Source organism: Anabas testudineus, chromosome 23, assembly GCF_900324465.2.
Source record: "Anabas testudineus chromosome 23, fAnaTes1.2, whole genome shotgun sequence".
Taxonomy (NCBI): domain Eukaryota; kingdom Metazoa; phylum Chordata; class Actinopteri; order Anabantiformes; family Anabantidae; genus Anabas; species Anabas testudineus.
Genome location: NC_046631.1, coordinates 14,024,144 through 14,038,696, shown reverse-complemented (window position 1 = coordinate 14,038,696; position 14,553 = coordinate 14,024,144). Strand labels below are relative to the sequence as shown.

The following is a 14,553-nucleotide window of genomic DNA, read 5'->3' as shown; positions in this document are numbered from 1 at the left end:
TGAGAGTTTAACACTGGTATTCAAAGGGTATGAACTGGTTTCTTCCAGTCCAGAAACCCACAGCAGCAGTGGAAGGGAGGGGGGCGGGGGGGTGAAGCCAAATGTAAAGTAAAAACTAAAAAGCCTTAAATGAATAAAAGTGGTGCAATTTTGTAACAGCAAACCGTGTTTGGAGTTAATTATTATTATTATTATTAGATAGACATAGGCGCTGAATTCAAAATGTTTTGTTGCATTGGTTTTACTTGTAAAACTGTAGTACTGACACATGTCTTTTAAAATGTTCTTATCCTAAGTATAGGATTGATACTGAAACAAAACAGATTTCGATTTGTAGTATACTATATCACATCATTGGAGCAACTAGCATAAAGGTTTTTAATTAAAAACAAATATAAATATTGGTATTTATATTTAATTGGTATTTTATATTTATTAATTAATTACGGACGTGGAAGTCTGTATATAATGTTTTTTAATGTAATTGTAACATATGGTTATGTTTTTATTAACTCTAAAATTTAATAGAGAGATAGTACAAGTATAATTAGTAATAATGACTATGTTTTAAAGACACATCATTCAATATGTATCGATTTATTTATTGTTTCATTATTTGTTTTGTTTTTAGGCGTACTTGTTATTGTAATCTCAGTTTGATTAATAAAGTTTTCTGAAAAAAAGGACGCTGAGCTGCCATGGCAACAGCGGCGGCTTGTTCCCGTAACTGAAGCCGAGGAGTGAGCGTCTGGTTAGCAAGCTGGTGGAGTTAGTTAGCTGGTTATACGACGTTAACCAGCGACTTTACAAACTCAGTTCTTAATGTAATGACAGAGGAGTGACGTCCCTGGTGTTTGGTTAGCGGTGAGGGCGCCATGACCGTCCGCTTTAAGGTAAACAACAACAACAGGTATTAGCAGTAGCAACAGGTTAGCCAAACAAACGAATGCTAACGCTAATGTTAGTTAGGTGAATGAAATGACAGGTAATGTCAGCTGGCTAACTTCAATATCAAGTGGTGTGACGTTAACTAGTTAAATAACGTAGCATTTTAGTGATACCGATTCTGTCAGGACCAGGGTTACTGCTGAGTCAGGAGTAATGTGACTTAAACTGAGGTAACTAATCTGCTAATCGGGCTAATCAGCTTCAGATTGAACATACTCCACTGTGTGTCTGAGTATTCACCTGACTGTACTTCTACCACTACTACTACTACTACTATTCCATAAGTCACTACTAGGATACATGTCTCTTAATGATATGATGTCAGCCTTAAGTGCTGCTCTGTAATTTAATATTAGTTGGCTTGTGTTCTGTAATGATACTATGTGTATTGATTATTATGTTGCTTCATCCTCTGATAAATGTTAAAGACTACTTCTCATTATTTATTTATTTATGACATTCAGTTCAGATCATTTTTATAGTTGTTATTTATATAAAAATTCAGGTGCAGCATGGTACAGTAAATATTGAAATTGCTCATTCAAAAGTGGCATGCTGTGATTTGCTAATGGTTTGTTACCCTTTCCTATTATCAGATACTCCTGTCACACTAGTATCTCTATCTATTGAATGAATATAAAAATTTTAAAGTTTAAAAAGAAGCATGATTTTGACATGTGCTTTAGTCACAGTTTAATGTATCCATGCACATGTGCTTTGTATATTTTGTGTATTTGCTTCAGTGTCAGAGTGAGTACCAGAAGAGTTATGGGGTTTCCCGGTCCAGAAGTGTGTCTCCTCAGCGCTGTGCTCCATTGGCTGGCCTGCGCTCTGACCACATAGGTAAAATCGATGAACAGAAGGGAACTGGACAAACAGTAAAGTGAAGATGCTTCATATACACTGGAATTACATAGATGGTTCTGCTTCGTCACAAAAATGAATACTGTTTTGTTTTGCTTTGTTTTTTGCAGCTCTACAAACGCAGAGCATTTTTATTATCACAACATATTAGAAATTGGACTTAATAGCCACTTAACAGCTACAAAATGATATCAGCATTTTATACTTTTTTAAAATCACAGCACTTTCCTGTTCATCCTGCCAGCTGTTTTTAATTGAGCCAAAGTTGCTTAATGTGCAAGTTTGAATAGTGCATAAAATGATCATCTCTAAATACAAGATGCCAAAAGAGAAAAACAACAAAGATCTTTACTATTGTAAAAGTAAAATTACTGTTTCTGCGGTGGTCTCTCAGGTATCAGTAGAGAACCAGGTCTCCAGCGTCGCAAGAGGCTCGGTCCTGGTCCTGTCACTCAGTCCTCCACATGTCTGCTCCGTCCATCAGATCTACAGGCTGAATCAACTGCTCATGCTCACAGAACAGGGCCCTCTGCTGGTAGGCTGCCTATGTTACTAATATAAACCATTACTGTGTGATTCCAAGGTATTGTCTGGTAAAATTATTTTTGTAACTAAAACACTCAAGTTAAGTTAATTAAGTTGATTTAATAAAATGTATTTAATTCCTTCTTCAAGCCCCCAGGAGCCACAGGAAGGAGCCTCCCCTGGATCCAAAACCCTCAACCCCTCCGGAACTTGGATCTACTTCAGAGCCTGAAACTCCAGCTGGACCACGACCTGTTGCAGACCCAGGAGCTCCAGCTGAATCAAAAACTGCAGCAGACTCTGGACTACCGGCAGAACCAGCAGCTACTAGAAAGTTTGGTAAATATACTTTTCTTAACTGCTTTTATAAGCACTCCCATTGTCATTCTTCATTTTCCTACCTCCTGTTGTATGATGTATAGACTATCAGGTCCTTTGACCTGATTCAGTGAAGTGATTAATGATTTTAACTAAATTTTTTATACTTATATAAATTAAATTTCACTTGACCTAACTTAAGATCTGTACTATCGGCTTCTGGTTTGTACTACATCTCTTGTTCTGTCTCCGCAGCAAAGCCGCACTCCTCCCAACCTCAGAGCCACCCGTTGACAGCAGCACCTGACGGACAGCACTCCTTAGCCGACAAGGTGAGTGGCTTAAAACCTGCATCTTGCTTTGTTTTTCAAAACCGTAATTAATTATTTTACTTTAATCATGAGAAACAAGAACATTTCCTCCTTTTGTTTTACAGGGTGAGCATGCCCTGCGTTGGAGGTCAGGGTTCAGAGGTCGAAGGTCAGGAGGTCAGAGGTCAGAGTACCACAGACAGTTCCACTGGAAGAAACCTTTAACTGCTGCTTCACCTATACTGACTGCAGAACAGGTAACATACTAAACAAATACTACTTAATGCTGTTAATTATGATCTAGTATTACCTCAATAAACACATCATGACTGCAGAACACGTGACCTGATGCTAAATAAGATTTAATGTTGTTAAATAAGAAATAATAACACAGCTTAGGTTTTCAAAAAGTTCTGCAGTAAATTCTTCTGGGTTTATTAGATTCACTGAGACTGAGACCTTGACCCTGACACTGATTAGATCTCTAACCTGACACGAGTGACAGCCGTTTAAAGACTCATAGTTCCCCTGTATGGCCACTAGGTGGAGGTAGACCATTTTACCTGGTTCAACTGTGACTGATTTTGGTACCGGGCCCCAGAAGTGACATAATAATAATAATAATAATAATAATAATAATAATAATAATAATAATAATAATAATAACGAAATAACAGTGATAAGTGAAACATAGAAAAATGGCTTTTTGACTAATATGATTAATTCATTTCTACATTCAGTGGGATTTTTGTTTCTGCATGTATTTATTTTTTTATTTTTTAAAATATATTATATATACAAACTATCACACCAATATGCACTGAATTGATATCTTTTTTAATTTTTTGTTATGTGGTCATTATTGCTGACCTTTGACCCTTCCACACCACCTCGCTGAAGTTGCTGTACCCCAGGAGCAGGTCTATCCCCCCCTTTAAGAAAAACCCCCTTCCAATGGAAACTGAATATCGACAGAGCTTCCAGGGTCTGGTGCCACCCAGCGGACCCCGCCTTCGGAAACATCTGGAACATCAGCGAGTGCCCCTGTTCCACACATACAAGGTATTTCTAATTACACACGTGTTTCTCTATGAACAGCGACCGTCCCATCACCATATCCTGTATAATGTAGGTTTCGTGACTTACATTTTCTTTCCTGTCGTGCAAATTCTAAATGTCTCAGTTTGTACTCGACCCACAAGCTGAACCACATTTCCACTGAACGAGCCAATAATATCCAGGTCAGATAAACAGCTGATCGAGACATCTCTCCTTTATAGCTGCAACAATTAATCAATTAGTCAAAAAGAAAATTAATCAGCACATATTTGAATCACTGCCCATCCAAAAAATAAGATAAACATTCTAATATTTTGTTGGACCACCTTTAGCTTTGATTACTGCACGCATTCACTGTGGCATCGTTGCAATCAGCTCTGCAATGTCACAACATTTATTCTCGTCCAGAGTTACATTAATTCTTCACCCAGATCTTGTTTTGATGAGAGTCGGATGCTGCTCTCAGTCTTCTCCAGCACATCCCAAAGATTCTCAGCGGGGTTAAGGTCTGGACTCTGTGGTGACCAATCCATGTGTGAAAACAATGTATCCTGCTCCCTGAACCACTCTTTCACAATTTGAGCTCAATGAGTCCTGTCATTGTCGTCTTTGAATATGTCCGTGACATCATCTTTGATACATACCAATAATTTGACCCTTCTGAAACAGATTAGCATCTTTTCCACGACCACAGGATGTGTCTTCAGACATGGTTCTTTAAGAAATGGGAAGCTACTCACTGCATCAGTTAGTGTTAAATAATTTAAAACAGGTTTTTTTTTTTTACAGAATTCAGACAAAAAAGATAAATATAATTATTGGCAGATATTATTCTTTCCTTTTGAAAATGTCTCTCTCCTGTTGTGTGTGGTACTGATCAAACAGTATAACAGAACATTTATGACGCAGGTGTTTGTTTGCAGTTCTAAATTAATCCACCACAGTTAAACAGTGGAGTTGTTAGAGGTTATTTACATTACAATACAGACGTAATCACAGCTGACATGTAAAAATCCAAAAACTCCAAATAAAAGGCACAGTTACCTCCTTATTTTGTGAACTTAGAAAATGGAAAAACGTGAATCTGTAATTATAATGTGTTTAAAAGTTTGGGTGAATTACTAAACCACTGCTTACTAACTACAGATCAGATCAGATTTTTGTTTAAGCGTAATTGTTATTTGCTTTGCTGGGTGACTTTCCAGGAGGACCCTGAATGCCTCTGAAAGCTGAAAAGCTCCCAATGTCATTTTTAATTAGTTTTTTTCACATAGTGGGATCAGATGAATTGTGAGGCCCAATAATTGACAGCAGAAAAAGCTGCTCTGTCTTATTGAGACCTAAGGGTTATAGACTTTAGGCCTCCTATTGATTACCTGACTAACTTAATTTATGATGGTTAGTTTGTTTGTTTACAGTTTGAGCCCCTAAAATCAGGGCTCTGTGTTGCTCTGTGTTTCTGTAATTCCTACACACTCCTTCCATTACAGTCTGCACTTTGAGCACACACAACAGTGTCAGTCAGTAAAAACATGCAGATTGTTAGACTGAGAGTTGAATATTGTATTATATTGCAGAACCATTTTGTTTTTTATCCACACATTCTTCTTTCTTGTCTAAACTGGTGCCTAAATTACCCACAATTCAACCTGAATTCAGTCAGAAACTCAGTTGTTGTTATTTAATTGTTCAAAACAAAAGTCCTGACTGAGGTGTTTTTATCTCCAGACCAAGAGAACAAGGAAAGAAGAGTCAAAAAAGAAGCCTCAGAGAGACGGTGCTAGGCCACAGTCACCCCCTCCACCTGCTCAGGTTCAGAGAAGGCACAGGTGTGCTTCTGTGTGCATGCATGTGTGTTATTATGTAGGTTGAGTCCGTTATGTTTATGAAACTGTGTGTCTGTCTGACAGGATATTGACAGAGTATGAGTCCAGCTTTCGTTCTGCCCTCTACAGGATCCCAGAAGAAGGAGAAGCCACAGATGGTGACACCCCCCAGGTCAGGATTCAGTATTATGTCGGATGGGGTCAAATAATGGGGGCCAGGGTCAGTAATGTATTTGTTACTGGGCTCACTTGTTGGGAGCCAGAGTGAACCCAGAACTTCTTATTTTTAGAACTAAAGTTGGCAGCTGTCGATGTTACTGGAGATAGGAGCAGATGTTTTACTGCAGAGTTGAACATGTAGAAGCTAAAAAACAATATATTGTAAAACCAATCTACAAATTTTCTTTAAACTTTAAGCTTTAACATAATTTAGATTTGGATGTTGGCATGAAGGCAGTTTATGTTAGAGCAGAAACCTGTAACGAAACGAAAATGCAGCATCGCTTCTTTAATACTTACAGAAGAGAGGAGTTCACAAACAAGTGGAGTGTTTGTGGTTACCTGGTAATAAATAGCAGTTTTAGTAGTTTTAGAAAACCGAAATTACAAGTACAAAGATTTAAGAAGACAAAACAGTTTTTTTGTTTAAAGTTCTTGTAGCAGCTGCTGCAGTGGAGCTGATGTAAAAATGTAAGGGAAACTCCAAGTACAAGCAAATTTCAGATCTATGAAGACTTGTGAAGGAAATGTGTGTTTACAGGATGAAGTGCAACAGAGTGGGGTGTTGATATGTTTTTAATAGTTTCTTGATAAAATGCAGATCTGTGTAACAGAGGAATAAGGGCCGATTCATGCAGAAGGTGGCAAACACCTTGGCCCCTGCCTGTGGACTTCTGAACCTCTGCATGATGCTAACATCCAACTTGATTGTCTCATTGGTTGTAAGGAGCCATGATCAGATCTGTTTTCATCACTACATCCTGCAAGCATGCACCAATAATAAGATAACCAACATATTTATGAAGAAATATCAAGTAGAACTTGAATGGGAAGAATGTGCTGTTATTGTTAATACTGAGACTGTAGCGTTTGGCCTCATCTACCTTCTAGACTGGTTCACAGTGTCCACTACAGTGTCAGACACCAACAGCGGGAATGGGATCGAGGCTCATGCGAGTGTGAACACTCTGATTGTTGCAGAAGCTGCTCACCCTCCCCACAGAGGAGTTTAGAGCAGCTCTTTCCTGAGGAAGCAGATTCCAGCCTTAAGCAAGATCAGGATATGATTCGTTAGTATTTTATGACTGTTCATTTGGGGCTTTGACAACATCACATTTTTGTCTTAGCCAAAGACTCGACCACGTTTGCTTTTCATTAGCTGAACTCTTTGAGTCCTTTAGGCGTGGACTGTGACTGGGAAATTCAAAGAGGTTGTGCATTAATCACAAAATCTCACGTTGGTGGTGGCCCCCAAATTTTGAATTGTCCCTGAGCTGATTGACCCTTGCTCCTGATGGTTGGGTTAGGATTAGGGTGATCAGTGTGGTAGTCACTGTGCCCGCCTGCTAGCTGCTGCTAGCTAAACTGTTTATTTGTGTTGCTGATGGAAACTCAGAGTGCTGAGTGTTCGCGGTGAAACCACAGAGCTTCATTTCAGGGAAACAACACACTGTTAGTCACACACGCGCACACACACTCACACACACAGGTAGCTTCCTATGAGTCTTGTGGAAAGTGTCGTTGAGGAGGGGGCAACCACATGTGCAAGATGAAACGCTTTGGACTTTTCTACATGAAATCGGCAGAATTTAGCTGACATGAGTTCACTTGAAAACATCAAACAAGTTAAGACAAAGCTTATTGTTCACATTAAAACACACTTTGAGAACTTGTGCTGTGAAAACGATTTGTACGTTGTTAGTTTTACGTGTTCTTCTAATGGTTTTACATAGCTCCTGTTACACACCAGGACTACAGTTTTTCATTTAGACAATCCCTTAGTTCCAGTAAAATGAAATCTTAATGCTGCAGCACACGGTGATGTTGTTGAGAATAATCTTCTTCTAGATTTCAAGAGTTTCTTCTATTCAACACACTTTTCTTTCTGACGATGCATGATCGGAGTAGAGCGGCACGGTGGTGTAGTGTTTACCACTATCACCTCATAGCAGGTACTCCGGCTTTCTGCCATTGCCAAAGAAATGCATGTTACCCCTTTCCAATGACAGCTAGGATTAGCTCCAGCACTCCTGTTATCTTTAAAAAGACAATAATGGATGGTTTGATCATCAGAGCAGGGTAATAACCCTTTCTTGGAGCAGCTTCAACATAAAGTATGCTGGAAAGACTGTGAGTGGAGAATGTTGCACAATATTGTTGTTTTGATAATAGTATTATGACAATATAAACATTCACATCTCTTTATTAAAATACAACTAGAAAATATAGGAAACATGTACACAGTATTAAAACACAAAAACCTCTGAGGTCAAGGACAAAAATGGGAGTGGAAGACATGGTCATGGTCCCAGTCTGAAGCTCAACAATCATAGCAGCCAGTTTTTACATTTTTCCAATGTAAAAACGGAGAAATAAATATATATGGTCATCGTAGCATTGCTAATAGTGCAGTAAGAATTCTTCTGTTACACCGATGCAGTTTCTATACATGTCTGTCCAGAATCGTATAGTAAAAAAAATGCATTTATGAGTTCAAGTTGACGTTTGTGCCAGATGTGATGAAGTTCCCTCCGGGTGTTTCTGAAAATGTAACATACATGAAGTCACAGTGACCTGTGACCTGAGATAAGTCCATATGGGAGCTTTTGCCAAATTGTCCTCACGACGTTCCTCGAATAACATCAGCTCACTCTTTGACTTTTTGTTTCACTTGGTTGGGGGCTGTTAGGCTGTTTTTATTTCTTCAACACTGCACAGACTGCATTTACACCTACTATAAAGTGTCTTTTGAACTTAATGCCAACTCTGTAAATGTGGTGTAGAAGACAGCTTTGAAGTGAGTAACCACACTGCTGCATTGGTTTCATAGGATCTGATTTTTTATAAGATGTGAAGAACACTTCAGGAACATGTTTCATTTTTGTCACAGCGACTAATTAGAGAAATGCTGAATTGAGTTCCAGAAGATGGTGGAACAGGGAACAGCCCCTATGTGATGTCAGGACTTCACCCCTCTGTTGATTCCAGGCAGTCACGTCATGTCACATCACACACGTGGCCTAATTTTCTGTCGTTTATCATATTGCACAACCAACTGATGAGGAGCTAAATTTGTGTGACCTCTTTAACATTGAACATTTATAAGATAAGTGAAACATAAAGAAAATAGTTTTAAACAGTCACATTTAGTGGATTAAATTGTGCTGCAGCTTTTTTAATCATAAGTTACCACCTCTAAATAAAACACAGATCAACGAGTCTGTGGGTGTAATCGTTCGATTAAACTTTCCATGCTGCGGTGAGTCTGTCATGAATGAAGTGAAGCTGTCAGCTGACGTGTTGAGCCTGCATAGTCAGAGGAAATAAAACCTTCATAGGCTGAGGCTGAGGTTAACTTTGAAAAACGGGGTCGGGGTTATCCTGGGTTTGGGCTGGGGTCAGGGGCAGGTTACCGTTGGGTTCCCAGAATATGCAGCATCTGTTTTCAGCCACACTTGATTTTACAAAGAGAGAACAATCAGACTCAGCAAATGTTTTTCTTTTTAATCATTAACCACAAAATGTTAGTGTATTTTATCATCCTTCATAGATGGATAGATCAGCAAAGATGCAAAAAGGCATGCCTGTGTTTATTTGTAATAGTTTTGTCATGTTGTGTTGTTATACTTGTTTTTTGTCTGTTTTACACAGATATTTTTACACACTTGGTCTCTAATATGTTTTTCTGTATCTGCTTTGCCTCTAACCACTGAGCCGGGCTCATTCAGTGATCTATCCTCGTCCTTTACCCTGCTTCTGTGTCTGACAGGTATTTGACATTTGACTGTGTTTTGACAAACAGAAACGTTTTCAGTTTCACATCATTATCATCTGTTTCAAATCATCAAAATGTTGCTGCTTTCTGACAAGAAGTGCTCTTCAGTACATTTCCATCATTTCAGTAGTGTGTTAGCACATAAATCGTTAAATGGGAGGATGATAAATTATTTGGCTGCTCCGATGCTGGACCTGTGTTGTTTTTCATCAAGGTTTCTTTAAAAGCAGCATCAACCTCAGTTTGTCAGAATTCAATTCAACTCGTAGGCATATCTGACTGGAAACTCTGCTTCATCACCCGGTTTATTTGAAATGCATTTACCAGCTGTACTGTGTGTTTCTGTTCAGGTGAAGGAGTTGAGGGAGAAGGCCTTGTCGTATCGCCGTCGAGCCTGGGGAACTAACTTCTCCAGAGATCACCTGAGCCAACTGCAGTCTGAACACAACGCTCTATGGGAACCAACAGACACCATAGACTCACCCACTGACCCACCCTCCCCCCGTCTGACCATTGACCTCTGTCAAGATCTGGACAGCCACAGCACATCATGCGTGGAAGCTCTGGACCTGGCTAGGTGAGATACCTGGCAGGTGCAGAGAAAATCACTCCATCATCCTGGGCCTGACCTTCTGTCTTGTGTTTTGTTTGCAGCCGCTCTTGTAACTCCAGCAAGAGGTCTTCTCTTGTGGGCTCAGCAGAAATACTACGTACAAACAAAAACACAGCAAACAGCCCACAAATAAAAGCACAAAGTCCTTCAAGTGCTGCTGAAAGGCGCACGGCCTGGGGAGACGAAGAAGAAGAGGAGGAAGAAGAAAATACAGATGAGTACGTTTCAAATTCTGCTCCACTCTGACCAAACACTTCAACGTATTATCTCATTTGTCTTTAGGTGTTTTATGTTTTTATTACTTAGGAATTAGTGAACTAGATTATATAAACCTAAACCATGAGCCACTCTTGCCAAGTTCCGAATCAGCTGTCTGTGTCACAGTGTGATCAAAACTCATCTACGAGCATTGTTTTTGTATATGAATATATTGAATATAAAGGTGAAAGGAGGCTAAGATGAGAGGATCAGAGGACGAAAAGTGTGTGAAGGTTAAAGTCTTTGCTCTGACACAATCGTATTGCTGCTGCAAACATTAAAATATGTCAAAGGTCTGAAGCTGTGTCATTCTGCCAAACTGAGTTTAAAGGTTTCTGCAGCGCCTCTGATTCTCAGGAAGTGATACACCAACACTGTCTGTGTTTTGTGCGTCTGTGTAGGGAGGACGGAAGGCTACCAACTCCCAGACTGAAGACGAGACCAGTTCAGAGAACTCACCACGACCTCACCACACCTGCCACAGGTACACACACACACACACACACACATACACACACAGTTTACATCACTGACCTCTGACCTCTATTTGTCCTCCAGGAGGAGCTATACTAGTGGGAAAACTAAAGAGCAGTGATGAATCCTCTCCATACAAACCACAGGTGATATTTTAGACATTTTCCAGCCATAAAAACATAAGAAATAGTGAGAAATGCTTTGTAGTTTGTCTTGTTTGTTTTGTCTTGTAGTTTGGAAGTTGAGCCAACTTTAAACTGGTGCTGTGTTGATTCTGTTCCCCTTTGAAAGGTGTCGGTGTGTCAGAGCCCTTATTTATAAATATACAGTTTTCTAGCCAGTCAAAAAAGATGGTTTCTTTTCATGTCTATTTACATATATGTTGACACGTATCAACATGAGATGAGGTCACAGTGGACGGTATATTGAAAGTGACTGTTTTGTGCTCAGAGGTCTGGGTCAACTGTTTCCATGGCAGCAGGGGTGGACACAACAGCTGAAATGCCAATCAAACTGCGAGAGGTGTGGTCTGATGATAACCACACTCACCTGAAGTCCTCTGGTCCCTCCCCTGACCACAAACAAGCCTCTAAACAAATCAAGACGAGAAAGAAAACACCTCCATCCCCAGTAGCCCAGCCCTCCATGGCGTCATCCCCTCTGCACTGCATCCAAGGCACCCTGAGACACCCTGAGTTCCAGCACAACGGTGAGTATCGTGCTGGGACTGGTGCTAATGATGAATGAATGAATCTTTTTCATTTTGACGAGTTACAAGCATCAATCAACAATAAACCAAATATTCTGGTCAGTGTGTTAAACACAGTATTAATTGCAATGACAAGCATATGGTGAAAAGAAAAGGACAATATAAATAAAGAACCCAAACAAATGGTGCAGGTGTGGAGGAGAGTAAGAAGTGCTGCAATAAATATTAAATGAATAATAAGTTACTTTATGTACAGTAGGTGTTTACAGCACTGGAATCTCTTATTTACAGAAGTATTCAGATCATTTGCTGTGACTCATCCTGTTTTAATTCTTCTTGAGATGTGTCTGGATCTTAACACTTAGCATTATTAAGCCTCAGCTGCCTGCACAGGTAACTACGTCCTCTGGAGCTGTTGCTGTTAATAAGTGGAGAGACACAAGCATCAAAGGGACTGCCCCTCTCCTCTTCACTTCCTGCTCGTTTTCTTTTCATCCAGTTTTCTCAACAGGTCCAATTTCATATTTAACCTGGAAAATGTCTCAGTGTGTTCAGGTTGTTGATGTTTAAAAGATTTCTCTGCTTCCTTTTACTTTTAAAACCTCTGCATCAGCATGTTTTTATGAACATTTTCAAAAACACTGCAACTTTGAAAAAGCCTGAAAATAATGCACAAAAATTTGTTGTGATAAAATCAGAAGGCAGCAGAAACAGACTTGGTGAATTAATAAATTAATCAATATGGACGCCACGCATCCTTTAAGTTAGTGATAATATACTGTATAGTTAGTTGATAGTGAAGTGTGTGACCAAGCTGAGCATTGATCAGATCTGTGTGTAGAAAGTTTTCTGGGAGACATGAGTCACGTCTGATCCCTGTCCCGGTCTGGTCCTTCATCAGAAGTCGTCGTCCATTCTCCATAATGGCAGTGCTCTCTTCTAATGTAATTTATTCAGCCTCGTCACTGTGATCGCTGCTCTCTGAAAACATCTGCAGCATCCGTTAATGGCTCTCAAACCTCTTGAAACACTTTATTAATGAGTAAACAGGCTGAGTTAATAAGAGAAACACAAGGTGAAATCAAACAGGTGCAAACAGACGAAGGTAAAGTCTGAGCACAGTCCTGATCCGGTGGCTCTGGGACAAACTGGAGCCCTGAGCAGATGAACAGGTCTTGTAAAACAGCAAAGAGCCAGATAACGAACTCAGACCAGGACAGTGTGATAATCCTGCACCTGTGTGTCCTCAGGTGAGTTGGGTTCGAGGTTCAGGGAGCTGCAGTGTTCAGGAGGAGGCTGCGGCTCTGACGAAGGTGAATCGACTTTTTTTAAATCTTTACACATTAAATAAAAAAAATAAAAATAAATTTATCTTTTGATTAAATCTCTGATCCTGTTGCCTAGACGACCGGCTCTCTGTGATGTCATGGCGTTCTGCAGCTTCCTGCTCGATGGCGTCCGCCGTCCTGGAGCGCGCTCAGATGAGACGAGAGAACTTCTGGGGGAAGCGATGACCACTGACCTCCCCTCCTACAGAGGGGTCACAGCTGTTGTCATGGAAACCGTCCTGTTGTATAGATGAGTGATAGTTTTTTAGACGTTTCTGGAAATTAGTCACAATAATGTATAAACAGGAGGGTTAATTAGTAATAATAGTGAGAATCAGGTATTTTTAGATGAATTAATTATTTTTTTCTAGTTTACACAGATGATTTTATAGATTTATCAGTTAAACTTTTTTTAGTTTGGGTGATAAAAACTAAAAAGAATAACTGGGGTGAAGTTAAATGTTCTGCACAGCGCTTTTCTACCTAACTGATACTCAGAGGGCTTTTACACTGCGTCTCATTCACCCAATCGACCTGACTCACTGGGGGCAACTTGGTTTCATTATCTTGCCCAAGGACACTTCGAAAATCGTATCACCGATGCCATGATTAGTGGCTGCTCTACCTCTGGGGCCACAGCCGCCCCAAAGGTACCAAAAAGAACAAAGATGTGAACCAGTCGCTTGAAACTCAGTGTGTTAGAAGTAGAAGTTGAAATCCGACCTTCTCCTCAGCTGCAGTTTGTTTGTTCCCTCCTCGCACATGAGGTGCACCCGTGTACTTTCCTTTCACTGTGGTCTTTCAGCTGTTTCGCTTCAGCTTTATCTTTTGCTCAGTGTTTTACACATAACACTGAAACTCCAGCAGGTCCAGTTTGGACCGATTTCAGTTTCGGTCCATCACATCGTCCCGCGGGTCAGCAGCCATCGTCTGTAGCCTCCATTCATCAGCGAAGCCCAAAGTCTGCAAAGGTCTTAGAGGCTCAGAGTAAAGTGAGGATGATCCGGTCCCTGTTTTGACTTCTACTTTCTTCTGGTTCTGTTGGACAGCTAAAATTTAAATGATTCCCATTGTATCAGGGAATCCTACCGGATGATGTCCTGGTGTCCGTTAGCTGAAGCTCTGGTGATGAAGCAGAACAATGATCCTGAAGATTGAAGTAAATCTACTGATCAGCCGACCAATCAGAGCTCGGAGCTGTTTCACCATCACTCTGTTTGTTTAATGTCTGGGTCAATAAAGACATAAAAGATCACAAGTGTTGTTTTATGACTTAGGTGAAGATCAGATCACATTTGATGACCAATTCAGTTCACTAACTGAATA

At 40.0% G+C, this 14,553-nt stretch overlaps 1 protein-coding gene across 2 annotated transcripts; it reads left to right on the top strand.

Annotated features, from left to right (window-relative positions):
- Window positions 1–722: 722 nt before the first annotated feature.
- On the top strand, window positions 723–14,482 carry mdm1 (Mdm1 nuclear protein). 2 transcript variants are annotated; one of them, XM_026363701.1, is made up of 16 exons: window positions 723–893; window positions 1,692–1,791; window positions 2,207–2,347; window positions 2,488–2,676; window positions 2,911–2,987; window positions 3,092–3,223; window positions 3,867–4,028; window positions 5,754–5,854; window positions 5,981–6,023; window positions 10,196–10,422; window positions 10,500–10,676; window positions 11,118–11,200; window positions 11,275–11,336; window positions 11,641–11,899; window positions 13,150–13,212; window positions 13,304–14,482. In XM_026363701.1, the coding sequence occupies exons 1-16, from the start codon at window positions 876–878 to the stop codon at window positions 13,411–13,413; spliced, it is 1,944 nt and encodes a 647-aa protein (XP_026219486.1). In that variant the 5' UTR covers window positions 723–875; the 3' UTR covers window positions 13,414–14,482. The 2 variants fall into 2 exon arrangements, with proteins under 2 accessions (XP_026219486.1, XP_026219485.1); XM_026363700.1 differs by having other exon boundaries at window positions 5,936–6,023.
- Window positions 14,483–14,553: the final 71 nt, after the last annotated feature.

Bases quoted from the DNA above. Each gene is read 5' to 3' on its own strand.
- mdm1 (XM_026363700.1), top strand. The intron at 2,677-2,910 runs GTAAATATACTT...CTGTCTCCGCAG, and splicing joins AGCAGCTACTAGAAAGTTTG to CAAAGCCGCACTCCTCCCAA. The intron at 10,423-10,499 runs GTGAGATACCTG...TTTTGTTTGCAG, and splicing joins GAAGCTCTGGACCTGGCTAG to CCGCTCTTGTAACTCCAGCA.